This window comes from Pan troglodytes, chromosome 4, assembly GCF_028858775.2.
Source record: "Pan troglodytes isolate AG18354 chromosome 4, NHGRI_mPanTro3-v2.0_pri, whole genome shotgun sequence".
NCBI lineage: Eukaryota > Metazoa > Chordata > Mammalia > Primates > Hominidae > Pan > Pan troglodytes.
The window spans coordinates 1,746,208-1,772,141 of NC_072402.2; the positions used below are offsets into that span (position 1 = coordinate 1,746,208).

Below are 25,934 nucleotides of genomic sequence, written 5' to 3' on the forward strand. Positions count from 1 at the left end.
CACCCGCACGCCCCAGGGCCCTCAGGGCCCTCTGCCCCATGTGCTGCACACCAGCTCCCCAGACTGGGAACGACCAAGCCGGGACCCTTCCTAGGGGTGCTCGGCCCATCCTTGCCCAGTCCACCCTAGCCCTGCACAGAATGGTGTGGGACCCTGAGGGTGCAGAAGAAACGGTCAAGGCAGGATGCAAGGTGGCCAGAGGAGGGCAGGCCAAGACCTCATCACTGCGCCAAACAACCCCAGCTGGGAGGGTGGGCATTCTCTATGGGACATTTCAGATGTGCCAGAGCCCACTGGCGGCCACCCTGGCTGGCTGACAGGCACCAGCCGCAGGAGTGGTGGGTTCCAGCCGTGCCAGCAAAGAGGGCATCGCCGTCCGGGGGGTAGGCGGGCAGCACGTGCTCCCAGTAGGGTGCCTGGGGCGGAAAGCACAGCCCTCAGGGTGTGCAGGTCCTCGGTGCGACCATGAGTGACTGCAGATGCCTAGACCATGGGGCACACCACAGAGAGGCCAGTGCCACGGAGCAGCGGCCCCACCCCTCAAAAACGTCAGGGAGACAACACAGAGGAAGCTCCAGGTGACAGAGACGGCCAAATGCACGCACAACCTCAGACTTTCTTTTTCTAGAGACCGTGATTGGGCCAGTTGGTGAGATCTGAAAAAGATCTCTCAGGTGTGATCATTAACTCCCTGATTCTGGTGACTGCACTGCAGAGATTCTGAAAGAAACGTGCTTGCTTTTAGGAAATATGCCTGTGAGTGGCACCACGTCAGCTCCTTACTCCCAACAGTTCAGAAACAAATGTGGGGGTGAAAGACAGAGACCCGGGGCAGGGCAGGAGGGACATAGCCAACACGGCAGGAGGTTGGCATTTGGGCAACGGAGGCCAAGGGCAGATGGGCATTCTCCACATTGGTCTTGCAACCTTTCTGAAATCTGAAGTTACATGGAAATCAGGTTAAAAGAAAAATTACAAATACTTTCAACTAAGAAAATATGTCTAAACGTCTTTCCCATCAATTATAGGTGTCTTTCCAAGATGAGTCCCATCCAGGGCCCTTCCCCACTCTTCAACGGTTTCAGTGGATTCCTGCTCAGGCCCCTTTTTCTGGACATAACAACCGGCTGTTTACAGAGAGATCAGTGGTGACTGGCGACTCTTTCTGGAGTCAATGGAAGATGAAGGACCAGGACCCTGGTGCAGCTATTCTTAGAGGGAGGGAGGGAGGGAGGGAGGGAAGGAAGAAAGGAGGGGGGGAAGGGAGGAAAGGAAGGAGGGAGGGAGGGATGAAGGGAGGGAGGGAGGGGAGGAAGAAAGGGAGGGGGGAAGGGAGGAAAGGAAGGAGGGAGGGAGGGATGAAGGGAGGGAGGGGAGGAAGAAAGGGAGGGGGAAGGGAGGGAAGGAGGGAGGGAGGGAGGGATGAAGGGAGGGAAGAAAGAAAGGAGGGAGGGAGGAAGGGAGGGAAGGAAGGAGGGAGGAAGGAAAGGAGGGAGGGGGAAAGGGAGGGAGGGAGGGAAGAAAGGAGGGAGGGAGGGAGGGAGGGAGGGAAGGAGGGAGGAAGGAAAGGAGGGAGGGGGGAAGGGAGGGAGGGAGGGAGGGATGAAGGGAGGGAGGGAAGGAAGGAAGAAAGGAGGGAGGGAGGAAGGGAGGGAAGGAAGGAGCGAGGGAGGGAGGGAAGGAAGAAAGGAGGGAGGAAGAGAGGGAAGGAAGGAGGGAGGGAGGGAGAGACCCGAGGGTGTCAGGTTCTCCCTCCCACGCAGCCAACCCCACAGACAACCTTGGACAAAGTCACAGCTGCTTGGGCTCAAGTTTCTCTTCCCTGCAGGAAGGGTGCGTGGCTCCGGAGGCTCAGCCCTGCCTGCCCTTCTCCACCAGGAGTGCAGCTTGGGGCTCCGCTGCCTGGCCTACGTCCCTTCTGGAAAGCACAGGTTTACTGGTGGTTGGGGTCTTAGCATGTAACTATGTCTGCGTTCAGCAAGCAACCACTGTTTATCTGAACTTCTACGAACTGCGCAAGTAGGAAAAACGCGTACACAGCAAGCACATTCGCTCAAACCAAGGGGACCAACATCCTTCCCGTCGCCTCCAACACTCCCAACACACCCCTGCTCACCACAGCGTCTCCTCTGCACAGCCCACTTGGGAAGATGGCAACGCCTATCAGGCCCCAAGGACACCCCGAAAAACACACACACAAGCTCCCCACGGGCAACCTATGCAGTTGGAAAAAAGCACTAGAAACAACTTGCTCAAGTTGGATGAATATCGAGAAATTCATTAAACTTAGAAAACATAACGATGTAACCACCACAGGGTCACACCCGAGATCCCTTCGTCTGACTGTGCAGGGCTGTGCGCCAGCGGCCTCACGACAAAGCCCTGCGCGTGGGGCCAGCGAGGCACGACTCTGTCCTGCTGCTGCTTATTAAAGTAACACAGACGATGAGTCCAGAACGCGAGGACGCACAGAAAAGGGGGACGGAACACAGAAAATCGGGGTGTGGCTGGTCCTCCCAGGTGGGGACTGCACTGAACACGTGAGCGTGTGTTCAGCCACCAGCATGTTGTCACCAAAAGCAGCCTCAGAGCATGATTACAACCTTCAAGGCTTTAAAGAGAACGCATCTCCCCTTTCTTGAGAAGAGTGTCGCTTGGTCTCTACGGAGGCCGCGGCAAGCGTGCTCTCAGCAGGATGGAAGTGCCCACTTGGGAGACGCACAAACGTTTCTATCTGGTTAAAACAGCAAGGTCAGACCTGAACCAAGAGTGCGTCCCGGGGACGTCATGGGCTCAATGCCATCCCAGTCAAGAGACCCTTCGTTAAAAATCCAATGCCCTCTCTAACCTTCTGCACACCCAGCCCCTCTCTAACCCTCTGCAAGCCCAGCCCCTCCAACCCTCTGCAAGCCCAGTCCCCCTCTAACCCTCTGCAAGCCCAGGCAACCTCTAACCCTCTGCTCGCCCAGCCCCTCTCTAACCCTCTGCTCGCCCAGCCCCTCTCTAACCCTCTGCAAGCCCAGCCCCCCAAACCTCTGCACGCCCAGCCCCCCTCTAACCCTCTGCACACCCAGCCCCCCCTCTAACCCTCTGCAAGCCCAGCCCCCCCTCTAACCCTCTGCACACCCAGCCCCCCCCTAACCCTCTGCAAGCCCAGCCCCGCCAAACCTCTGCATGCCCAGCCCCCACAACCCTCTGCAAGCCCAGTCCCCCTCTAACTCTCTGCAAGCCCAGCCCCCCAACCCTCTGCAAGCCCAGCCCCCCTCTAACCCTCTGCACACCCAGCCCCCCTCTAACCCTCTGCACACCCAGCCCCCCTCTAACCCTCTGCTCGCCCAGCCCCCCTCTAACCCTCTGCACGCCCAGCCCCCCTCTAACCCTCTGCACGCCCAGCCCCCCTCTAACCCTCTGCAAGCCCAGCCCCCCTCTAACCCTCTGCACGCCCAGCCCCCCTCTAACCCTCTGCACACCCAGCCCCCCCTCTAACCCTCTGCAAGCCCAGCCCCGCCAAACCTCTGCATGCCCAGCCCCCACAACCCTCTGCAAGCCCAGTCCCCCTCTAACTCTCTGCAAGCCCAGCCCCCCCAACCCTCTGCAAGCCCAGCCCCCCTCTAACCCTCTGCACACCCAGCCCCCCTCTAACCCTCTGCTCGCCCAGCCCCCCTCTAACCCTCTGCACGCCCAGCCCCCCTCTAACCCTCTGCACGCCCAGCCCCCCTCTAACCCTCTGCACGCCCAGCCCCCTTCTAACCCTCTGCACGCCCAGCCCCCCTCTAACCCTCTGCACGCCCAGCCCCCCTCTAGCCCTCTGCTCGCCCAGTCCCCCTCTAGCCCTCTGCACGCCCAACCCCCCTCTAACCCTCTGCACGCCCAGCCCCCCTCTAACCCTCTGCACGCCCAGCCCCCCTCTAACCCTCTGCACGACCAGCCCCCTTCTAACCCTCTGCATGCCCAGCCACCCTCTAACCCTCTGCACACCCAGCCGCGTCCCTTGAGCTCCCTGGCCTGGACTTGGACATTGGCAGGCCTGGCTGCTGTGAAGAGCAGTGAGTTTTTCTCTGGCCGACCCTGCCTGTGTTTTGGGGATAGAGCCGCTCGCCTGGGCAGTGAGTTTTCCTCTGGCCAAGCCCTGCCTGTGCTTTGGGGATAGAGCCGCTCGCCTGGGCAGTGAGTTTTCCTCTGGCCGAGCCCTGCCTGTGCTTTGGGGATAGAGCCACTCGCCTGGGCAGTGAGTTTTCCTCTGGCCGACCCTGCCTGTGTTTTGGGGATAGAGCCGCTCGCCTGGGCAGTGAGTTTTCCTCTGGCCGAGCCCTGCCTGTGCTTTGGGGATAGAGCCACTCGCCTGGGCAGTGAGTTTTCCTCTGGCCGACCCTGCCTGTGCTTTGGGGATAGAGCCGCTCGCCTGGGCAGTGAGTTTTCCTCTGGCCGAGCCCTGCCTGTGCTTTGGGGTGTTTTGGGGATAGAGCCGCTCGCCTGGGCAGTGAGTTTTCCTCTGGCCGAGCCCTGCCTGTGTTTTGGGGATAGAGCCGCTCGCCTGGGCAGTGAGTTTTCCTCTGGCCGACCCTGCCTGTGTTTTGGGGATAGAGCCGCTCGCCTGGGACAGCACCTCCTCCCTTGTCATTCTGCATGTTCATGATGACCGGAAGGCTGAAAGGACAAACGGACACAGGGGAAAGCCTGGGCGTGCGGTGCAGGAAGGTGAGATGGGCAGGGTCCTTGCCGGGTGGCCCACAGTGTCTAACCCTCAGGGCAGGTCCTGGTGGTGCCCCTGCCCAGGCGCCATGCACCAGTGGCCTCTGCCAAGCAGGGTGAAGCGGGGGTGAGGGATGGCCCAACAACCCAGATCAGGTCTCCCCAGCCAAACCCCACCCCATGGGCCAAAGAGCAGCACCCAGATACCACGTGCCCTGAGGCAGGAGCGGGGTACAGACATCAACCCAACCCCGACCCGGTCCACCTCCTCCGGGGGACAGACATCAACCCAGCCCCGACCCGGTCCACCTCCTCTGGGGGACAGACATCAACCCAGCCCCGACCCGGTCCACCTCCTCTGGGGGACAGACATCAACCCAGCCCCGACCCGGTCCACCTCCTCTGGGGGACAGACATCAACCCAGCCCCGACCCGGTCCACCTCCTCTGGGGGACGGCAGAACCCGACCCGGTCCACCTCCTCTGGGGGACAGACATCAACCCAGCCCCGACCCAGTCCACCTCCTCCGGGGGACGGCAGGGCCCGACCCGGTCCACCTCCTCCGGGGGACGGACATCAACCCAGCCCCGACCCAGTCCACCTCCTCCGGGGGACGGCAGGGCCGGACCCAGTCCACCTCCTCTGGGGGAAGGCAGGCATCCTCAGCGGGTCAGAGGATTGATCCCAGTTCCGGCCAGGACACAGAATGAGCCATGGTACCGACCTCCACAAAACTCGCCTGCCCTCCCTCCTCCCGAAGACAAACCTGTTTCTGACTTGTCTCCACATTTAAGGGCTGAAATGCTGAACTCACCTCACAGAAGCCCTGTAAAGGCCGGCGGCTCCTTTCACATTGTACATCACAGCCGTGGCCTGCCCACGACAGCTTAGAAAGGCTGACTCGGGAATCTCAGTTTGTGCCAAGCTCATGGTCTCCCCAAAACCAAGTGCAGCAAAACTCGGGACACCTTAAAACCAGCGATAGGAACGGCCCCTTCAGAAACACCACGGTCCCCTCCGGCGGGCGTGTGGGGCAGGAGTGCGCAGGGGAATTCCGGGGTCCCCCAGGCCTGGGCCGCCCCACTTCGCAACCTGACGGTGCATGACCATTCCTGTTATCACTGAAAAAAGCGACTCATAAGGCTTTAAAAGGAGGCTACTTCAGCCAGTAGCATCCAGGGCGAGAAGAAGAAGGCATGGCATTTCAACCCTCTCCTCCTACCCGGCCGGGCTGGGCTCCCACACGCCTCGGAAGAGAAGAGCGAGGCAGCCGCTCAGGAATTTCCCCTTAAAGGAGACTCAGGCGGGTGTCTGCAAATAGCTCACGAAGCCCATGAATCATCCACGAATGTCCCTCACCCTCGGGCAGCACTGGGACGGCAGGGGCTGGTACTCTCCGCGCCGCCTGATGAGGCTTGTACGGTGCTTCCTTCTGCAGACACGCCGTCGGAATTAAAAATCCACAGGACCCGGCCAGAGTCACTGGGAAAGAAGCCCATGTAAAGGCCGCCTGGCCCCTGGGCCACCCGCAGCCGCCTGCCATCTATCTTTCCACAGCCTTTCAAAGGCTCGATGGTCTCACAGCAGCCCCCAGGTGCCCTGGGTTACTCCACAGCACAGCAGGCCCCAAAGGCAAGCCCATCTGCGGATCCGACAGTGGGAACCAAAACCAAACGAGGGTCCAGAAGCCTGGCTGGGGCGGGAAAGGAAGGTGAGCTGCGCTCGTGGGTAACAGAGTAGGAAGATGGCGCCCTCGGAGAGACCGTGCCAAGTGCTGTTGACGCGTGCCCGGACGCCGCATGCAGGGAGGGCGCCTGTCCTCTGGGGTCTTCCTCCCCGAAACACTCAGCCACAGGCTAACCACGAGAGAAAACACCGGACACCTCCCAACTGAGGGGCGTTCTCTAAAATGGACCAGGACTCCCCAAAACTGCCACAGTCGTCAAAAAAAGAAAGTCTGAGAAACTGTCACAGTCAAGAGGAGCCCGAGGCGGCGTGGGAACTTGGTGTCTGTCACGTTGGATCCCGGACGTGTCCTGGGACAGAAAAGCACACCCGGGAAGAGGCGGTGAAACATGAGCCTGCAGGGATGTGGCTCCGCATGGTGACCACCCACCAGGAGCCCTCGACGAGCTGAGCCCCGCACCCGTGGCCAGCTCCCCCACAGCTGTGTGCGCTGCCCTCCTGCTCCGTCCATCCCAACTTCTTCCCAGCTCTGGGAACAGCCCCGGCCTCGGCCCGCCTCGTACCTGGGAACAGCCTATTTCAGCGCCCTCTCCCCAGAGGCCCCTCCTCGCTCACCTGCCCCGAGCAGCCCTAAGCAGCTGGCACTGGGTGGACTGCCCTGCCCACCTGCACTGGGACAGGGCCTCGGTCACTGTCACCGGTGCCCGTCCCTCCAGGTTTAAAGCAGTTCCAGCAGCAGCTCTGCTCACAGCTTGTCTGGTGCCTTCATGAACCCCATGCACCAGGCTGACCTATCCCCAGGGGCCAGGGTCTCAACAGGACCTGCCCCAAACAGACGTGCCCGGGACTGACAGCGTCTGGCCAGCAGGCCCAACCTAGGTCCAGGCCCCAGAACCACAGCCTCTGGTGGGTCCCTGAGACCTTGGAGGAGCCCTCCCAATAGCCAGCAAAGGCCGACAGCCGCTGGTGGAGAACCAGCGACACCAGGCTGACCAATGCTGCCCTCCTCCTCAGCCATGAAGGCGGCGAGGTCAAGCCCTGGCCTGGAGAACTGGCCACAAGCCAGTTTTTTCTCGTCTTATTTTTTCTACCTCTTCATTTTATTATAAAAACGACCCCAGGTAAGCAAGTGGGCAGACACCCTGTGCAGCCCTACGGGTGCCAGCTGTCCACGCACAGATCCGCCTCACACAGCCCTGGTCTGATGCATGTCATGGCACACAGTGGCCACCACCGCCCCGACCCCCCTCCACCCCCCAACACTGAGCAGCCTTGTGGCCCTCCGGAGCCGCTTTGCTGAGTTTTCTCTGGCTGCAGCTGCCTGGGCAAGAGAACTTCTATCTGCTGAGCATTAACAAAGGCCTGCCCCCGCTCACCGGACCTACCAAGAGCCTCCCACCGCTTCCCCAGCTCCCTCCCTGCCAAGCCCCCCAGCCACAGAGGCAACCTCCGGTCTGTTTTTCACTCCAGGCTAGTTTTCCGGACACCTTATCAACAAAGTGAATGCAGACCCTGTGGTCAGTAAGCAGATCCTGATGGGCTGGGCCCTTGGGGAGCAGCCTCCTGGGCTTGTCCAACCAGGCTGTGTCTCCACCCCGAGAGGGAAGGAGGCGGCTGCAGGTGGAAGGGCAAAGACCAGACACACGAGTGTCCCGGCCAGAGGAGTGGCAGACCCTCCAGCCAGAGAGGCAGTGAGAGTCTGTGTGTCAGATCCCTGACCCATCCCGATCCAGGCCTGGGAAGTGCGTTCATGGGTAGTTTCTGCAGGGAGAAGCTGGCTCACCTCCCTAATCGGCCCTAATCCCCTCTGAGATCACAACGCCTCCATCAGCCTCCCTACCTCCAGGCACAACCTCCTCCCTTTCTCAGTGGCTCATCCCTCCCCCTCTTCCTCCGGCGTTTTGGGATTTTACAGCCATTCTCCGCAAAGGGCTCTAGCAACTTCCTCTTAGACTCAGCCTCAGCCGGAAGCAGCTGACAGGCAGGAGGGGCCGTGAAGCTGAAGCCAGGTCCGACAGCCTCCGCCCCTTCCTGCCCTCCAGCGTGGGTGGTCCGTCCAGCTACCCAGCCCTGCAGAGCAGTGGCGGGTGGCACCGGACCTGTGCACACAGAGAGGCGCCGGGCCTGGGGCAGGGGACAAGCAAGTCCAGGCTTCCCGGCTCCCTGCACTCGAGGAGGTTCTCAGGCCTGGCTCTGTGTGTCCCCTGGGTCCAGCGGGCCACCCTCCCCTGGAGCCACAGGAGCACCTGCAGCAGAATGAGTCCCACCTAGTGACCCAGTGGCTTCAGCCCACGTGGCCTCTGGGGACAGCCCGAGACTGAATGGACCCAGGAACACTCCCAACCCCACTGCCTGGAGGCTGGGCTCCCTGTGAAGGTGCCGGGCACTGAAATAAAGTGTGTTTAGGTTCCAGGATCCGAACGCCAGCTGACGACCCCTGGCCCTTGCCCTCCCTCTGCCCCTCACAGTTTGTGCTGTGTGGGCCCTAAAATCTAGAAACTGAGGCTCTCAAGGGGCACAGGATGAGAACGGCCCAGTGTTCAGGCTGGGACACGGGGGGCTTCAGGCAAGCTCTCAGGCTTCCAGCACAAGTTTCTGGCTAAAGCAGCGCTGCCTTCTGAGGGAAAAACAGGCCCTTCATCACCCATTCCCGAAGGGACCTCATCCCAACAGTCTGTGCAGACACCACCGCCAGTATCCTGTAAACCAGGAGAGCGCCGGGAGATCCCAGCTCACCGTCAGAGGCACTGGAAGCAAGGAAGCCTGGCTGGAAGGTCCTGGCAAGCTATGGCCAGACACACATGAACACATGCCACACAAAACATACACTCACATGCACAGAGACATGCATGTGTACACATGCACAGACAGGCACTTCCACATGCATACGCAAACTTGCTCACACGGAAGACACTCTCCATACCCATATTCACACGCTTCCCCCCTCATTCATACACACAACACTCACCTCGCAAACCTGCACACGCACCTGTCCTCACATGTGCATACCCATACCCGCAGTCACATACACACACCAACACCCGCACATACACGTGTACACACACACATACCTGCAGCACACACATGTGCACAAAGTCCCAGGGGCTACAGCCCCCAGACTGCACGACCCACGGGGCAGGGTGCCCAGGACACAGGCATGCACTGGGACTACAGCCCTTCCATCTAAAGGACACGCCTGCTCGCGGGAAGGTGGCCTCGGGTGAACTCACTTCCCGAACCCTCTGTCACGTGGCTGTTTGCTGGTCCTGGTCCAGCCTCCTCCCTCAGCAGCCAGAGTGACGTCTGAGCCATGGAGGGGCCGTGGGGTCCCCTAGTTCCAGAGACTCGGGGCCCAGGCAGCCTGCAGGAGCAGAGATGAAGGAAGGCGGGAGAGGCAGGGCCCCCAGCGCACCTGCCAGGCCCTCCCAGGGCGGCTCCTGTTACAGGCTCCCTCTGGGCTGCGGGTCGGGGACCCTTGGCGGCATGGAGGGGACCCAGGAGGGGCCTGGCCTGGCGCACTTCCCTCCTCCGATTTCCACTCCACTCAATCCCTCCCCAGTGACTGCCCAGGGCGTCTCTGAGCCTCCCTGAAAGCCCAGGCCCGACCCGCTGGCGCCAGAGGTCTGCAGACAGAGCCAAGGAGATGAGAGGTCACAGCCACCGCCACCCTCGTGACAGGCTGGCTCCTGCCAAGGGAAACTGAGGCACAGAGCAAATGTTCAAGGATCACTTTAACAACCTCCTCCCGGCTGCACGTCTGCAAGGTGGACATCCCCTGTGCACGGGACTTAAATGGACAGGAACACTGGGAGGGCCAGCGGGGCTACCCCACCATGAGGACAGCTCCAGGCCATGGCAGACACACAAACCAGGCACGCCAACCAAGCACACGGGCATGCTGCGTGCGGCTATCCATGGCCAGCCTTGGGCTCAGGTCCCAGCCCCCAAACTTCCCAGAGCCACTGTAACCACTACAGTGGATGGCAATCTGATTCCAGGGGTCAACACAGGCCTGGGCGGGGCCCACTCTCATCCCAGACCCCACGACCACTCCCCACAGAGCCGAGGCCCACCAGGGGGATGCGTGTGGGGTGCGTGTGGGGTGCTGCCCAAGAAAACCCCAGAACGCAGGAAACAAACCACCCCAGGTCCACACGTGATTCAGAAGCAGCACTCTCCTCCCCACAACTGTTTCCTCAAAAAGACACCGCCCAAGGGGAGAGCGGAAACAGGCACGGGCTGGCAGGATGGGGGCCCACGTCACAGCCCAGGGCCGCAAGCACCACTCGGACCCCGAGACCCCTGCAACGGCAGCACACGCCCCTCCCCGCAGGGGTGAGGTCCTGCAGTCACCCACCAGCCAAAAGGGACCCTCCCCGCAGGGGTGAGGTCCTGCAGTCACCCACCAGTCAAAAGGACCCTCCCTGCAGGAATGAGGTCCTGCAGTCACCCACCAGCCAAAAGGGACCCACCCCGCAGGGGTGAGGTCCTGCAGTCACCCACCAGTCAAAAGGACCCTCCCCGCAGGAATGAGGTCCTGCAGTCACCCACCAGCCAAAAGGGACCCTCCCCGCAGGGGTGAGGTCCTGCAGTCACCCACCAGTCAAAAGGACCCTCCCCGCAGGAATGAGGTCCTGCAGTCACCCACCAGCCAAAAGGGACCCTCCCCGCAGGAATGAGGTCCTGCAGTCACCCACCAGCCAAAAGGGACCCTCCCCGCAGGGATGAGGTCCTGCAGTCACCCACCAGCCAAAAGGGACCCTCCCCGCAGGGATGAGGTCCTGCAGTCACCCACCAGTCAAAAGGGACCCTCCCCGCAGGGATGAGGTCCTGCAGTCACCCACCAGCCAAAAGGGACCCTCCCCGCAGGAATGAGGTCCTGCAGTCACCCACCAGTCAAAAGGACCCTCCCCGCAGGGATGAGGTCCTGCAGTCACCCACCAGCCAAAAGGACCCTCCCCGCAGGGATGAGGTCCTGCAGTCACCCACCAGTCAAAAGGGACCCTCCCCGCAGGGATGAGGTCCTGCAGTCACCCACCAGTCAAAAGGACCCTCCCCGCAGGGATGAGGTCCTGCAGTCACCCACCAGCCAAAAGGGACCCTCCCCGCAGGGATGAGGTCCTGCAGTCACCCACCAGCCAAAAGGACCCTCCCCGCAGGAATGAGGTCCTGCAGTCACCCACCAGCCAAAGGGGACCCTCCCCGCAGGGATGAGGTCCTGCAGTCACCCACCAGCCAAAGGGGACCCTCCCCGCAGGGATGAGGTCCTGCAGTCACCCACCAGTCAAAAGGACCCTCCCCGCAGGGATGAGGTCCTGCAGTCACCCACCAGCCAAAAGGACCCTCCGCGCAGGGATGAGGTCCTGCAGTCACCCACCAGTCAAAAGGACCCTCCCCGCAGGGATGAGGTCCTGCAGTCACCCACCAGCCAAAAGGGACCCTCCCCGCAGGGATGAGGTCCTGCAGTCACCCACCAGCCAAAAGGGACCCTCCCCGCAGGGATGAGGTCCTGCAGTCACCCACCAGCCAAAAGGGACCCTCCCCGCAGGGATGAGGTCCTGCAGTCACCCACCAGCCAAAAGGGACCCTCCCCGCAGGGGTGAGGTCCTGCAGTCACCCACCAGCCAAAAGGGACCCTCCCCGCAGGGGTGAGGTCCTGCAGTCACCCACCAGTCAAAAGGACCCTCCCCGCAGGGATGAGGTCCTGCAGTCACCCACCAGCCAAAAGGGACCCTCCCCGCAGGGATGAGGTCCTGCAGTCACCCACCAGCCAAAAGGGACCCTCCCCGCAGGGATGAGGTCCTGCAGTCACCCACCAGCCAAAGGGGACCCTCCCCGCAGGGATGAGGTCCTGCAGTCACCCACCAGCCAAAGGGGACCCTGCCGTGGGCCTGCCCCCCGGCACTCCCGGCCAGAGGCTCCAGGACCCTTGGGGAGTCAGCAGCCACAAACAGGGGAAGAGGCAGGGCCTGGACAGCATGGCCAGCCAGGCAGCTCATCGTTCAGGCTGCTGCGCTGAAGCCAGAGGTTTATCTGCACAGAACAGGCCTCTGCCCCCAAAAGGGAGTTTCCCCCTTCTTCATAAAGGAAAGGTATTAACCCTTTGTGCTCTGCCCTTGTCCCTGGGCAGCACTTCCCCAGCATCTGAGAAGGAAGGCCAAAGGAGACCAGCCCCCCATGTCAGTTACCAGGAGGGCCCCCAGCCAGCTGCTCACCAGGCCCCAGACACCCCCAGCCCAGCCCACTGCCCTGAAGACCAGCTGGTCCACTCCTGAATGCCGTCCACGCCCAGCCCCACTGGGCTCCACGGGGTTCCCATGCCCCACAGTGGGAGGGGGAGGTCTGCCCCTCAAGGCCCCTGGCGGGCCTCACACTCCCCAGCACCCAGGGACTCCTGCCCCACCCACCACACAGCTGTCACAAAATGACTCTGGGATCCACCCTCAGAAACACTCAGCTGATGGAGCCGGTTGAAATCAAAAGCACCCAGCCAGGAACTGTGGTTAATACTTAACGTCAAACATCAAACTTTGCCCTCCAGACCTCGGTCTAAGGCACAGCTTAGAAAATTCATATTCTGGCCAGATATGGTGGCTCACTCCTGTAATCCTAGCACTCCGGGAGGCCGAAGTGAGCAGACCACTAGAGGCCAGGAGTTCAAAACCAGCTTGGCCAACATGGCAAAACCCCATCTGCACTAAAAATATAAAACGTAGCCAGGCGCGGTGGTGCGTGCCTGTGGTCCCCGCTACTCGGGAGGCTGAGGCACGAGAATCGCTTGAACCTGGGAGGCAGAGGTTGCAGTGAGCTGAGTCTGTGCCACTGCACTCCAGCCTGGGTGACAGAGTGAACTCTGTCTCAAAAAAAAAAAGAAAATTCATATTCCAACAGGGATGGTAACAGGAGAGCCCTCCGGGCAGCCAGCTGGCCTCACAGAGGCCATCCATCACTGGGGTGTCGGCTCCACTCGTGCCCTTCACAGCTGGGGGGTCACCCTGGGCTGACCTCCACTCCCAGTGCTGTGCCCAGCGGTGCCACGTCGGGATGTGTCTGCAGTGCCCAAGGACGGCAGCCCTGGGAAGGCTCCCTGGTCCAAGGTATGAAAGGAAAACAGGATCTCGGGACCCAAACACACTACGCCACAGGCAAGAGTCAGGCTGGGAACCGGGTCACGCAACCTGCCTTCCACTTTCTTCCTGTGTAGAAAGCTGCAGGCCTCCCTCACATTTTAGGACCACAGGATCCTTACGCTAAAGCAGTTGCGATGAAACTCACCCTGACGGTGGAAACGACAGCTCATCCTCACGGGTGTGGGACCAAGGACAGAACCAGGAGTCGCTGCTCTGCTCGCCGGAGGGAAACGCACACCTGACTGCTTCGCCCACCCTGTATTGACTGTGTCCTGGCTCCTTCGCCCACCCCGTACTGATTGTGTCGAAGGTAAATGTGCAGATTCACTGAGCGTGAGCCGTGAGGGGTTCTTCCTTTACCCCCATGTGTAACACACGGGTTCAGTGAATGCTGATCAAACACTGCCTGCCTCTTATCTGCCCTCCCTCTTCTTTCTCTTTCTTTCTTCCCCTAATACTCACGCTTTACTCTCTGAATATTCAAGTTCTCAGCCTTCTTTGAGAAGAAAAGCTGGACCACAGGAGTTTCCCGTGGTTCTGTGTTAGGCGTATCCTTAACCTCGGCAAATAAACCTCTCAAGTGATTGAGGCCCACCTGGGTCACTTTCTGTGATTTACAAAGGCCACCCATCCCCCATGCAGGAGCCTGGGCCATCTGGGAATCCCTGGGTCAGGTCCAGGGAGCTGTGTAGGACGTGGCCCCACGTCCAAAGGGCAGAGGCCCTGACAGAGGTGGCTTCACTCCACGGCCCACTCACTGCCAGGCATGAGGGGAGGACAGCCCCCAACTCACCCTCAGGGTCCCTCAGGTGCCTCTGCTTGACTCCAGCCACCACCTGAAGGTCTCCGACATCCACGATCCCCAGCAAACCTGTGTGGCTTCAGCCCCGACCAGCCGCCCTGCACCCAGGCCTGAGCACCTGGCCCTCCCCTTGGCACCACCTTCCCGACAGCCATCCAGACCACAGGAGAGGCACTGAGAAAGCCACGCACTCTAAGAAGGGGATCTGGTGTCCAACGCTAGACAGAAAACCACCGTGGAATCCGTTTGGCCTCGCCCACTCAGAGAGGCCTGGGGAGCTTTGCAGAAGAGGAAACCATGAACCTGAGTCCACGAGGCAAAGGTCTCCTCATATGATCAAAGGCCCAGGAGCAGGTTCAGACCTGAACACGAGGCCACACCAGGAGAGGGAGCCCCTGACCACTCACTGACGGGCCTAGACCAGGGGGGAGGGAACGGATATCCAACACCCAACACTGCGTGACCCTCTGCTGCGGAGGAAGCCCCAGCCCCTCTCTACCTGCCACAGCATACAAACACACACACACACACACACACGTGAGCATGCCCACAGCACACAGCTGTGCAAGAGCACAGTACACACATGTATGCACACCCGTGTACATATATGTGCACATATACACGGTGCAATCACATGGCTCACACGTGGATACACCTGCACACTCACAAGGCACATAGGTGCCCACACACGGACCCGGCCAGCTGACCTAAAGCACCATGCTTTACTGCATGCCTGCTAAGGAGAGCCTCTTGCCGGGAGACAGCCTGGGAGTATGTCAGGCGCAGGAGGAAGCACAGGACCCGGCCTGGATGCCCAGCAGCCACGGCGTTCCTGTGTATCTTTTGTTTCCTTTGGTTTTAAAAAGGGAACTCGATACACAAAATGCATGTCTTGTAGCCTCCCTGCCTGCTCACCACATACCCATGACCTCCGTTCCCGCAACGCGGTGCCCAGCTGCTGCAGGGGCTCCCGGGCACAGCTGCGGGGTCAATGGCCTGCCTGTCCCTCCTGCTCCGACTGCCTCCCATGTCCGTGTCGGGAACGCCCTCCTGAAATCTGGGCACAACGAGAGCTCTCTGTCCCTACTCGGCAGGACAGAACCTGGACGCTCTGTGTGTGGTCCCCCTATCTAATGCGTGATCCCCCAAGTCCCTGCATCCCCAAAGGGGACCCCAGATCAGCACGACCGGCGTGCACCATCTCGCCATTCCCAAGGGCAGTACAGAGCATGGCACCCAGCACCCGACAGGCAAGGATGGCCCAGGACAAAGCGGCAGCTCTAGCTGTCCTCAGATTTTGGGAGGGGGCTCCCAACATGGACACGGGAGGTAGTTGGAGCAGGAGGGACAGGCAGGCCGCTGACCACACAACCGGGCCTCTGTCGGCGGCCAGGGGCAGAGGGAGGCAGGACCGCCCCTGGACAACCGACACGTGCTCAGCCACAGTGGAAAATCTCAGAAACGGAACCCAAAGAGGGAAGTGGCGCCCAAGCCAGGAAGAAGCTCCCGGCAAACCTGGGAGAGCCCCAGCTGAGGGTGGGAGACCTGGGGGTGCAAGGCAGGACCCACCCTCTCCCAGCCCAGGGAGCCCCGGACCAGTGGAAGTCCCTCCTAGAGAGTGGGTGGCCAGGGCCTGTGGGACCTTGACGGAGGCTCTGCACGCTGCACCTTCCAGACAGGCCAGGGCACTGGCCAGCCCTCCCTTCCCACCCCTCCCAGGGTCTCCGAGGCCTCTGGACACACCCCTACAACCTGGGAAGGAGTGAGTCTACCCTGACGTGGTCACGGAGGAAGGGTGGGCTCCCCCAAGTCAGTTACAAAACCCACTCTACCCTGAAGTCGGACGAGACGCAGCCAGCCCCCAGCAGTGTCCTCCCACCTCCTACTCTCAAAAAACCACCCCACTGAGAAACTGAGGGCTAACACGTCCTTCTCATTTCAAGATGAGGTATTTCACATAAAAATAAAACCAAGAATAAAAGCTCGGTCCCAAGAAGTGCTGAGGGCACAGTGCCCATCCCCGGGACAGGACGCCTCCCACAGAGGCTCCACCAGAAGCAGCAGGGAAGCTGCAGGGGTCAGGGACAGAAGGCTCCTGGAGCCAGGCTGGGCAGACGCGGCCTTGCTGGGCTCTGGGTCGAGCCAGGCAGCCTGGGCAGCAGCATCTACCCTTCTTTCCCCAGAACCCCCCAACCCAGGCTGGGGACACCAAGGCCCCTGCTCCTCAAGTTGGGGTGGCTCAGGACGCCCTCTCCACACCAACCAGGCCCCTCAAACTTGCTTCGCCGTCACCCAGGCGCCAGCCCAGAAGCTCCAGTACCTCCACAGACCGTTCAGGGGAACGGCAATGGAGTCAGGAAGAGCTTGGGTGCTGGTAACTCTGTGGCCGGACAGTTTTGGACCTGGCCTGTGACCTTGTGGTGTGGACCCCACACAGCAGGCCTTTGGGAGGGGCTCCGGCTTCTGCAGGACCCCCGCCCCCCACCACCACCAAAAAGCAAAGCCTGTGCCTCCTTCCCCAGGCTCTGTGCCCATCACGGGACTCCTCGCCGCACCTCTGTGGGCTGAAGATCAGGATGTGATCAAGTGGATTCCGAAGGGCAGCTGCGTGCCCGTTACAGCCTGGCAGTGGCTGGGCACCAGGCCCTTTCTGTGGAAGTAGGAAGTGGGTCCAGCACAAAAGCCCCAGGTGCAAGTTCTCTGCCAGTTCGGAGAAATCTCCCAAGTTCAGCTCACACCACAGGGCCACCCTCAAAAGTGTCCAGAAGCCCACACCTGGCCCATGCCCTCCCATTCTCAATTTCGTGAAGGCCAGGGAGCCTCCTGACACGCCCGTAGCAGGACCTGAGTGCGCGGGCAGCGACATGGGCAGCGCTCGGCCAGGGCCACTGCCTGCTGGGCAGACACAGGCCCAGGGCACTGCTCAACAGCCTTGAGAGTAGAAGAGACAAGAAAAAGAACAAGCACAAAATTCTCTCTGGCTTAAAAGCAAATGACACTTACAGTCTAGAGACAAAAGTGAACCTGATCAGCCTTGAGAAGGGGCCGGCCAGGCAAGAAGAGGCTCCTTCTGAGTGCGTTCCGGGGGCGTTGCTACAAAGCTCACACAGAAAGACCACGCCAGGGCCCACCCTCCTTGGTGCTTCCTGCCTCCGCGGTGGTGACCGGAGAGAAGGGGCTTGGACTCACGGACCCTGCTTAGTTAGCACTTCACCTGGTGTTGAGCCTGGCGCCCCGCCTGACCACTTCCAAGATCTGGGCTGGCCTCTGTGCAGAGGAAGCTGAGACCACCCTTCGCCCACCACGGAGACCCTGATGACGCACCCCAGGCCACCAGGCCAGTGCCTTCACGGTGGGTCCCCACCCGTGTCCCCGGGGTTCCTAAACTGCCTGGAGGGGATGTCTGGCCTTTCCTGCCCGGGATGGTGGGTTAGGAAGGATCTGGGGTCTGGCGCCGGACTTGTCCCTGGACAGACCTCACCTTCCTTCCACTGCCAGGGAGCAGGGAGGCTGCCACCCACTGCATGAGACCCGGGCACATGCGGGCACTGCCAGCACGCGGGGTGGGGGCTGGACTGAGTCCGGACACCTTCTCAGAGACTCCGGATGGAAGGGCCTAAGAGCCTCCGGTTTCTAGAGGGGGCTGAGATCCGGGGAGTAACTGGGATTTGGAGCCAGGATGGAGGGAACAGGGCTGGGGGATTCTCTCCCCAGCCCCATCCCCACCCCCTAGAGAAAGTGAAAGTGCTAGAAACCTCCAGATTCCCGGAACGGGGGACGGGAACACGGAGGACGCGGCCTGAGCAAGGCCCCGGTGGCTGCCCCCTCCCCAGCCAGGGCGCAGTCCTTCCTGTTCCGCCTCTGGGGGGTGGGCGGCTCCTCCAGGGTCAGGCGGGGGCAGGACGGGCCGGCCCGGGCTAGTGTTACCGGACGGCCGCGGCGCAGGGGAAGGGAGAGCGCGGGGGACGCAAGACGCCCCGGCTCCCGAACCGCCACCCCTGTCCCACTAGGGACCACCCAGGGGCCCGGGCTCCCTCCGGAGGCGCGTTCCAGCCCCTCCCCGTTTCCATGGCTACCAGCAGCGGCGTCCACACCTCTGCCCCCGGTCCCACCCGAGCTGACGGTACCGGGAGCCCGGGCAGGGCCCCTCGCCCCCTAGCCCTGCCACTAACGTGGGGTGGGGGCCCTCGTGGGGGACCGAGAACAGGCGGTGAGGGCGCGGGAAGGGGCGCCTCCTGTACCCCCGGCCCCGCCGCTCGCCTCCGCTCCCGGATGCCGGGCCCAGACCCGCGCTCGGGGCGCTCGGCCTTTGTCCGGCCAGGTGCGGCCGCGCTCACCCGGACTGGGGCGCTCGGGCTCGGGGCCCTCGGGGGTGCCCGGAGCCTCCGTCCGCTCGGCAGTCTCGTCCCCGCCGCCGTCGGCGTGAGCCTCCACGGGCACCACGGTGAAGTTGGTGGGCATGGCCGCCTGCAGCCCACAGTCCCCGTCCCGGCCCGGCCCGCGCTGCGCCGCTCCCGCCGACGCCAAGGAACTTGGAGGCAGGGGCGGGGTCCGACCGACCCGCCCCGCCCCGCCCCGCCCGGGCCACGTGACTTCACCTGCTTGCCCCGCGGCCCCACGAAAAGTTGGCCCGCGGCGGAGCTGGGCCAGGCGACTTCCTGCAGGGACCCCAACCCAGGCTGCGTCCGTCTGACCGCCGCGACCCGGGACGCGGGGCTTTCGCTGCCTGCGCCCCCGACCATCGCAGAGCCCGCGAATCCCCGCTCAGTCTCCTGCACCCCCTCCTGCTCCAGCCCCCTGCCCCTCCTGCTGGAACTCCCCGCCCTCCCCGCCCCCCTCCCCCCTCCCCGCCCCCCTCCCCCCTCCCCGCCTCCCCTCTTGTCCCCTTCCCCGACCCCCCACTCCTGCTCCAGCCCCCTGCCCCTCCTGCACGCCCTTCTGCTGGAACCCCTCACCCCTCCTGCACCCCCCCACCCTTCCTGCACCCCCTCCTGCTGGGCCCCCCCGCCCCTATGAACCCCCTCCTGCTGGAACCCCTGCCCTTTCTGCACCCCCTCCTGCTGGGCCCCTCCTCCTTCTGCGCCCCCTCCCGCACCCCCTCCTGTTTGCCCCCCCTTTCCTGCTCCAGCCCCCTACCCCTCCTGCTTCCCCCTCCTGTTGCCCCCTGCCATCCTCCAGCACCCACCTCCCACACAGTCCACCCACCCACTCCAGGCTGTCAACACCGGCTCAGACCCTGGGCTCCTAGCCTGGCTCCTGGCTAGCCCAACCTGGCTGCGAAGGCAACTCCAGTGAACGGAGCCTTGGATAGCCTGGGGGTGGGGTCCTCCGGAGCTTGGTCCAGCTCCAGTTTAGGGACCTAACCCAGTAGAGAGAGTCCCCCCCACCATGACAAATACCACCCACGAAGACCCCAGTCTCCTCCACACCTGCCCCAGGAGTGCCCCGCGGCCCCTGCCCTGGAACCCTCCCTTCCCTCCTTGGGAAATGTTCCAGAAGCTCACAGGGTGATGCAGGGAAGGTGGAGTTCCAGAACCCACCAGGCAGACACCAGGATACCACTGGCCAGCACCTGGCGCATTTCTCAACAAATGACTCATGAAAAACGGAACAATCAGATGTCCGTCAATGGGGAATTGGGCTAAAATGCTATGGCACACAGGTGCAATGAGTCAGCCTTTATTCCTAATCACCCACAACTGCTGTACGACAACAAAGCAGAAACACAGGTGGTGTGGGCAAACACGGCCACAGCCTCTTGTCACGTGGAAAATGGGTATGGCCTGGCCATGTTTTAGCAGTATGCCTGTCTAATCCTAAAAGGCAGCTGGAGGGGAGTGATGGCCTCCGGGCTGTGGGATCACGGGGCTCTGTGGGTTCAAGGAACGCAAGCCCAACCTCTCCAGCCATTTCCAGTGAAGCCAGTCATGCCCTGGGGTGGCCCAGGGTTCTACCCCTTTGCCCCATGAACTCTTCTGGGCAGAAGCTGTAGGCCTGGGACCCTCCTGGAACGTCGCCCATCCAGCACCAGCCCTTGCAGAGGTGGGTGTTCCTCTGGCCTGGGTGTCTGGAGCTGTGCCTGCTCCACACTCTCACCCCACTTCCCACCAAAGGGAGCTCAGGGCTGTGGATGGTGCTAGGTCAGCTGCCTCCCTGGGTCAGTGGGTTGGAAGGTAGGAAACCATCACCTCCCCAGAAGATAAAATAGTTCCCAGGCATCCTTATGAGGAGGGCTGGCTTTGCTGAAAAGATCCAGGGGGTGGGAACAGAAGTGCCCAATGGGGTCAATTATAGGGTTCACACTTAGGGTGCTGGGTAAACCCTCTCCTCAGTCACCCCAGCAGGGGCTTCTGTACATTCAACCCTGGTCGCCACCCAGCGCTATTCCCGAGGGTTGGACAGAGCTCAGGGTGGGCACGAGGCCTTCCCAAGTGATGCCAGCAGGAGCAACAGATGTGCAGGGCTCCCGTCGCACGTCCAAGCTCTGCTTCACAACCCAGGACCCCAGGGCCGGCTGCCCGCCATGTGCTGGCTGTGGACCTTCAGAGGAGCTGGTTTGGAGGGTCTGTGGCCAGGGCCAGCTCCCGGACTCAGGACTCATCAGCTTCATTTTACAGAGGAGGAAACTGAGGCCCAGGAGTTTAGGGTCCCGTGGCAGCTCCGAGGGTGGTCTTCTCTGTGATTACAAAACCTTGACTAGGATCAGGGGCCATGGCTGAAGCACCTGGGTGGGTGCCCAGCCCTGCCAGGCAGAAGGCAGGTGGCTTCTCTTGTTTAAATCTTAGATCTTACTTATGGGAGACCTCGGGTGGGGGGTGAGGTCTGCCTTTTGCATTCTAATCAGGTGAGTCACAACAGGGATCAGCACCCTGTAAGCACCTGCGGGTCAAGACAAAGACCCTTGCCGGAGCCCAGAAGCCGCTGCAGGCCCCTCCCATCCCATCAGTAGCCCATCCCTAGGGGTCTGGTGGCCTCTCCCTTCACTCTGTGGGTTTCCGTGTCCACGTATATCCTCCCACACGGCAGCCTGGGGTTAAATGTGCGTTGTGTGACTTTCAGTGCCCTCTTCCTACCCACCTCCATCCCTCTGTCCTTTTCTGTACCCGGCACCTGTTGTAGGAAGTGGCCCTCGGACACGTGGAGGTACTCGAGGCCTGGGTTGGAGCTGCATCTTTCGGTGCAGGCCTCTGCGTCTCCTGGAAGTGGGCACCTGGAGCCAGGGGCCTGCTGGGATCCGGGTCCAGTCCCCTGGCAAGGCCGGGGGCTCGCAGAGGGAGCCACGCACTGTCTGGTGGTAGCTCCTCCATCTGCAGTCGTTGGTGCTTGATGTCTGAATCGACAGATTCATGGAGCAAAATGGTGATTTTCCAGTGCGTGGTGGCTTCATGATGAATTCACTGGAGGGAGAGGCTCGTCTTGTCCGTCTGGCCGTCTGGATAATGGTGCCCACAGGAAAGGCAGGGCAAGGGTGCCTCTCCCTCATTTGTCGGTTTTCACAACGGTGAATTGGTTCCCGACAATCTCCCAAGTATATTTGTACATCGCTGATGAAACACATTGGTGGGTCTCAGTCGATCGCCATTAGTGCCCTTTCCAAGCATCGGCGTCCAGCTTTGCCCAGGGGAGTCTCTTCATATGCAATCTCGCGTCCTTATGATGTGAGCCTGGTCATCTGCGATGGCCTCTTGGCCGTGTGCAGGGCACAGCCAGGGGAACCCTGGGATTTAGTGCGAAAGTGTAGCCGATGGTGGTTACATTCTGTGTGTAGATTCTCGGAACAGTCCCTGCTGCCTGCCACCCTGGGGTGGAGTTTCTAATTGATTAGGACGGACACCCAATGCCAGCTTCCAAGCCAGGAGGCCGCTCGTGCCCACGGCTTGGAATCAGGGCTGTGGCCTGGGAGGGCTCTCACCAGACGCAGGCTGCCTCCAGGTGTCTGTGTGCCTCTGCCCACGGAGCTTCTCCCCAGGTCCGCGGGTCCCCCCAGTCCACTTCTGCTTTCCTGTTAGGGTGGGGGGCTCATCTCCTGGTGCGCCATCTGCATCCTTCTCGGCTGGGAACCTGCTGTCGGGTACCAGGCAGGGCGCACCTCCAGGGCTGAAGGATGCAGGTGGGGCTGGCAGGCAGAGTGTCTGTGGAGAGCTCCGTGTCCAGGGAAGGGGACACCTGGAGGAGGCCGGCCCTGGAGGCCCCACACTCCTTCTCACCAGAAAGCCACCCGCCTTCTGCCTGGCAGGGCCGGGCACCCACCCAGGTTCTTGCCTGTTGGCCTGGCACCCATGGTGAGTGGGGGAGAGAGCGAGTAGGGCAGAGCAGAAGAGAGAGGGGAGGAAGGAGAATCGGGGGAAGGGGGGAGGGAAAGAAAAGAGGTGGGAAGGGAGGAGAGGGAAGGGAAGCCCCAGTTACCCAAGGCTAAAGTTATTTTTAAAAAACAAACCTTTTTTTTTTAAGTGTGGTGAGCCTCTCCTGGCAGGGTGGGGTATGTGGACATCAGTGGAGGAAGCAGAGGCTCCGGCCACCTGTGGGACCCGCACTCTCCCTGCCCAGGAGTCCCACCAGGGCCGAGAATTCTGCCCATGGCCAGGGTGGCCCTAAATCCCCACATCCGCCATCACCTGTGGGGGCTCGAAGGGAGCTGTGGTAGGCAGGGATGACAGAAGACCCCAGCCACAGCCCCAGGCCCACGGCCGCATCTCCCCTGAAGAAGCAGCCCTGTCCCAAGGGTTCTGCAAACAATGCCAGGCTCTTCCCAGGCAGGCACCGCAAGCTGCCCCCCCCCCCCCCGCCCTGATCCCTGGCTTGCCCAGGGCGGGGCCCCTGGGCCTGGTGGATGGTGGGCCTGGCCTGGCGCTGGGGAGCCTGTCTGCACAGTGGCCAGGTACGTGGGGTTCTGAGCCTCCCCCGGGTCCTGTGCCTGCTGGGCAGGGGTACATCCCATGGAGCTGAATCTGGGAATAGAAGGGGCCTCCCCTCCCACAGAGCTCGTCTGAGACCATCTGTGTCTGAGACTGTAAGTGACGCCAACAGAAGGTCAAGCTTGAGCGACAAAGCTCTCAGTCCTGTAATTCACGGACACTGAGTCTTCGCTCAAGTTCCCTCTGGAAGATTCCGTGGATGAGTCCGACACACTCTTCCCCTCACTCAGGAGGCTCCAGGATTTTTAGACCACGTGTGTGGCTTTCCTTCTCTCAAAGTGTAACTCACATAATGTTACTCAGAATCTCACACGGACGCCCGTGAGTTGCAGACACAGGGAAGGTTCGCATCTCCTCTGAAGTCCAAGCTGCCCAGAAGCCCACCCACCCCCCGCCAGCTCTCGTTCCTGCTCCACAGGTGACTTCTTTCCCGTGAACCTTGGGCAAATGTTTGTTGTCGGCTCAGGGGGAAAGGCCATGCCAGGGTCCAGATGGGCTCAAAACCTCCCAACCTGGCAGACACGCAGCCCTTCAGAAACGGAAGCAGAGCGCAGCACACGATGTGGCCAATCCTCTCTCAGACGTCATAAAGAGCTGGGTTTGGAAGACGAGGCCAACCCTCATGGATGCCGCCCCCAACCCCGGCAACACCATGAGATCAGGGATTTGCTGGCTCTGTCTCAGAGCCGCAGAGGGTCCTGCTCAAACCCCAGAGCCACGGGGATGGGCTGGGGGGCTGGTGGGGGGCGTACTGCGAGGGGCCACTGAGCAGGCTGGGGTGAGCTGGGCCTGGTCTGCGGGGGTGGGGGTGCAGCCTTCGCTGGGGAGGCAGCCAGGGAAGGGGTTCCTACCAGCCCGAGATGGAGCAACGAAGCAACTAGTGAAGCCAAGTTTGCAAAATTATCACCGTTGGTGGAAGGGTTCCGACCTGACTCCATCTTGGTTCTGACCTCCAAGCTGTCCTTGTTCCTTCCTGGGCGTAGGCTGAACTAACTTTGGGAGGAACTTAGTTTATAGTTAAAATAAACCTCCTTCTTGCCTAAGGGCTAGACTGCCTTTGTAGGATTAACAAATTAGCCACAAGATTAAAGAAATTGTGGTTTAGGAGTCATGCAACTGGAGGCTACACGATTCTGACCCTCCCTAAACTGCTCCTAAAATCCATGCTTGAGATGTTTTGCAGACCCTCGTTGCGCTAGATGGATCAGCTGGCACCACCCAGATCAATAGACTGGCTCATCTGATCTTGTGACCCCCACCAGGAACTGACTCCGCACAAAAGGACAGCTTCAATTCCCTATGAGTTCATCTCTGACCTGACCAATCAGCACTCCTGGCTCGCTGGCTTCCTCACCCACTAAGCTGTCCTTAAAAACTGATCCCTGCCGGGCGGTGGCTCACGCCTGTAATCCCAGCACTTTGGAAGGCTGAGGTGGGTGGATCACGAGGTCAGGAGATCGAGACCATCCTGGCTAACACGGTGAAACCCTGTCTCTACTAAAAATACACACAAAAAAATTAGCCGGTCATGGTGGCAGGTGCCTGAAGTCCCAGCTACTCGGGAGGCTGAGGCAGGAGAATGGCGTGAACCCAGGAGGTGGAGCTTGCAGTGAGCTGAGATCGCGCCATTGCACTCCAGCCTGGGGGATAGAGTGAGACTCCGTCTCAAAAAAAGAAAAAAAGAACTGATCCCAAATGTGTGGGGAGACTGATTTCAGTAATAATAAAACTCCGGTCTCCCGCACAGCCAACTCTGCGTGAATCCCTCTTTCCCTATTGCGATTCCCCTGATTTGAGTGACAGTAAAACTCCGGTCTCCTGCACAGCCAGCTCTGCGTGAGTCACTCTTTCTCCACTGTAATTCCCCTGTCTTGATCCATCAGCTCTGTCTGGGCAGCAGGCAAGGTGAACCCATTGGGCGGTTACATGAAGGGGAGTCCATGGGCCTCAGCCCCTTGAACAGAGAGATAAGAAGATCCCACACTGGGAAACGTTTCAGTGCAATCTGAGAACATCGTGGGCAGGCCTGGCAGCCATCCAGACCCGGCAGAAGAGTCTTCCTGGCAGCAGCACCAGGGATTCTCCAAAAACAGGTGTGACCCAGACTCGCGCCCTCGCCAGACACAGATGAGCTGTTGGCCAAATGCGAAGGCCGCCAAAGCCGTCCTTGGGCGTGAAAGGTCTTGGGAAGTTTCCCCTTTCTAGACCGGGGGATGCCTCTTGCCAGGAAATTCGAATGAGTCCAGGAGGAAGGAGAAAGCCTGGACCTGGCATAGGCCTCAGAGAGCCTGGTCTCACCCATTTCTAATGGAACCCATTAAAAATCAGACAGTGTGGGGGACCCAGACAACAGTAAACAGCTGTGCTCATAACATCAAATGTGCTGGCCCCGCAGCCTTGCAGGTACCAAGGTTGTTTCTGGTGGCTTCTTCCAAGGCTGTGGGAGGTGTGGGGGTGTCTCGCTGAACTTCTGGGCCGGCTGGCGGGAGAGGCAGAGCTGGCGCTGACATCAGCCTCCCGGCGGGAGGGGCTCACAACCCACACTGAGCACCCAGAGCCAGACCTCCCCAGAGGAATGTTCTGGGGGAGAGGGAGTGGCACAGACGACTGCTCCCGAAAGGAGGGCCCTGCCTCGTTTTGTGGCCCTGCATCTGGTGTGCACACCCTCAGTCTGCAGCAGCTCGAAGCCCTCCTGATGAGAGCCGACAC

The 25,934-nt window shown here is 61.1% G+C and overlaps 1 protein-coding gene and 2 long non-coding RNA genes across 11 annotated transcripts in view; 2 read left to right on the top strand and 1 right to left on the bottom strand.

Annotated features, from left to right (window-relative positions):
* SLC12A7 (solute carrier family 12 member 7) overlaps positions 1–25,934 on the bottom strand; it is a 108,201-nt gene that overhangs the window by 43,022 nt on the left and 39,245 nt on the right. Inside the window, exon 1 of one of the 8 annotated variants that reach the window (XM_024356527.3) lies at positions 18,648–18,850. The exons of 1 other annotated variant lie outside the window; for it this stretch is intronic. In XM_024356527.3, the coding sequence (XP_024212295.3) occupies positions 18,648–18,771 (124 nt within the window). In that variant the 5' untranslated portion in view covers positions 18,772–18,850. 6 more of the 8 variants (XM_054684140.2, XM_054684134.2, XM_054684137.2 and 3 more) reach the window with 6 other exon arrangements.
* LOC129143916 (uncharacterized) lies at positions 12,817–14,093 on the top strand. Its single transcript, XR_008547848.1, has 2 exons — positions 12,817–13,475; positions 13,611–14,093. It is a non-coding gene; the product is annotated as an uncharacterized LOC129143916 (long non-coding RNA).
* Positions 19,385–24,969, top strand: LOC107974591 (uncharacterized). Of its 2 annotated transcripts, XR_008547847.2 has the most exons (3): positions 19,397–22,592; positions 22,762–23,188; positions 23,290–24,969. It is a non-coding gene; the product is annotated as an uncharacterized LOC107974591 (long non-coding RNA). The 2 variants fall into 2 exon arrangements; XR_010157107.1 differs by having other exon boundaries at positions 19,385–23,188.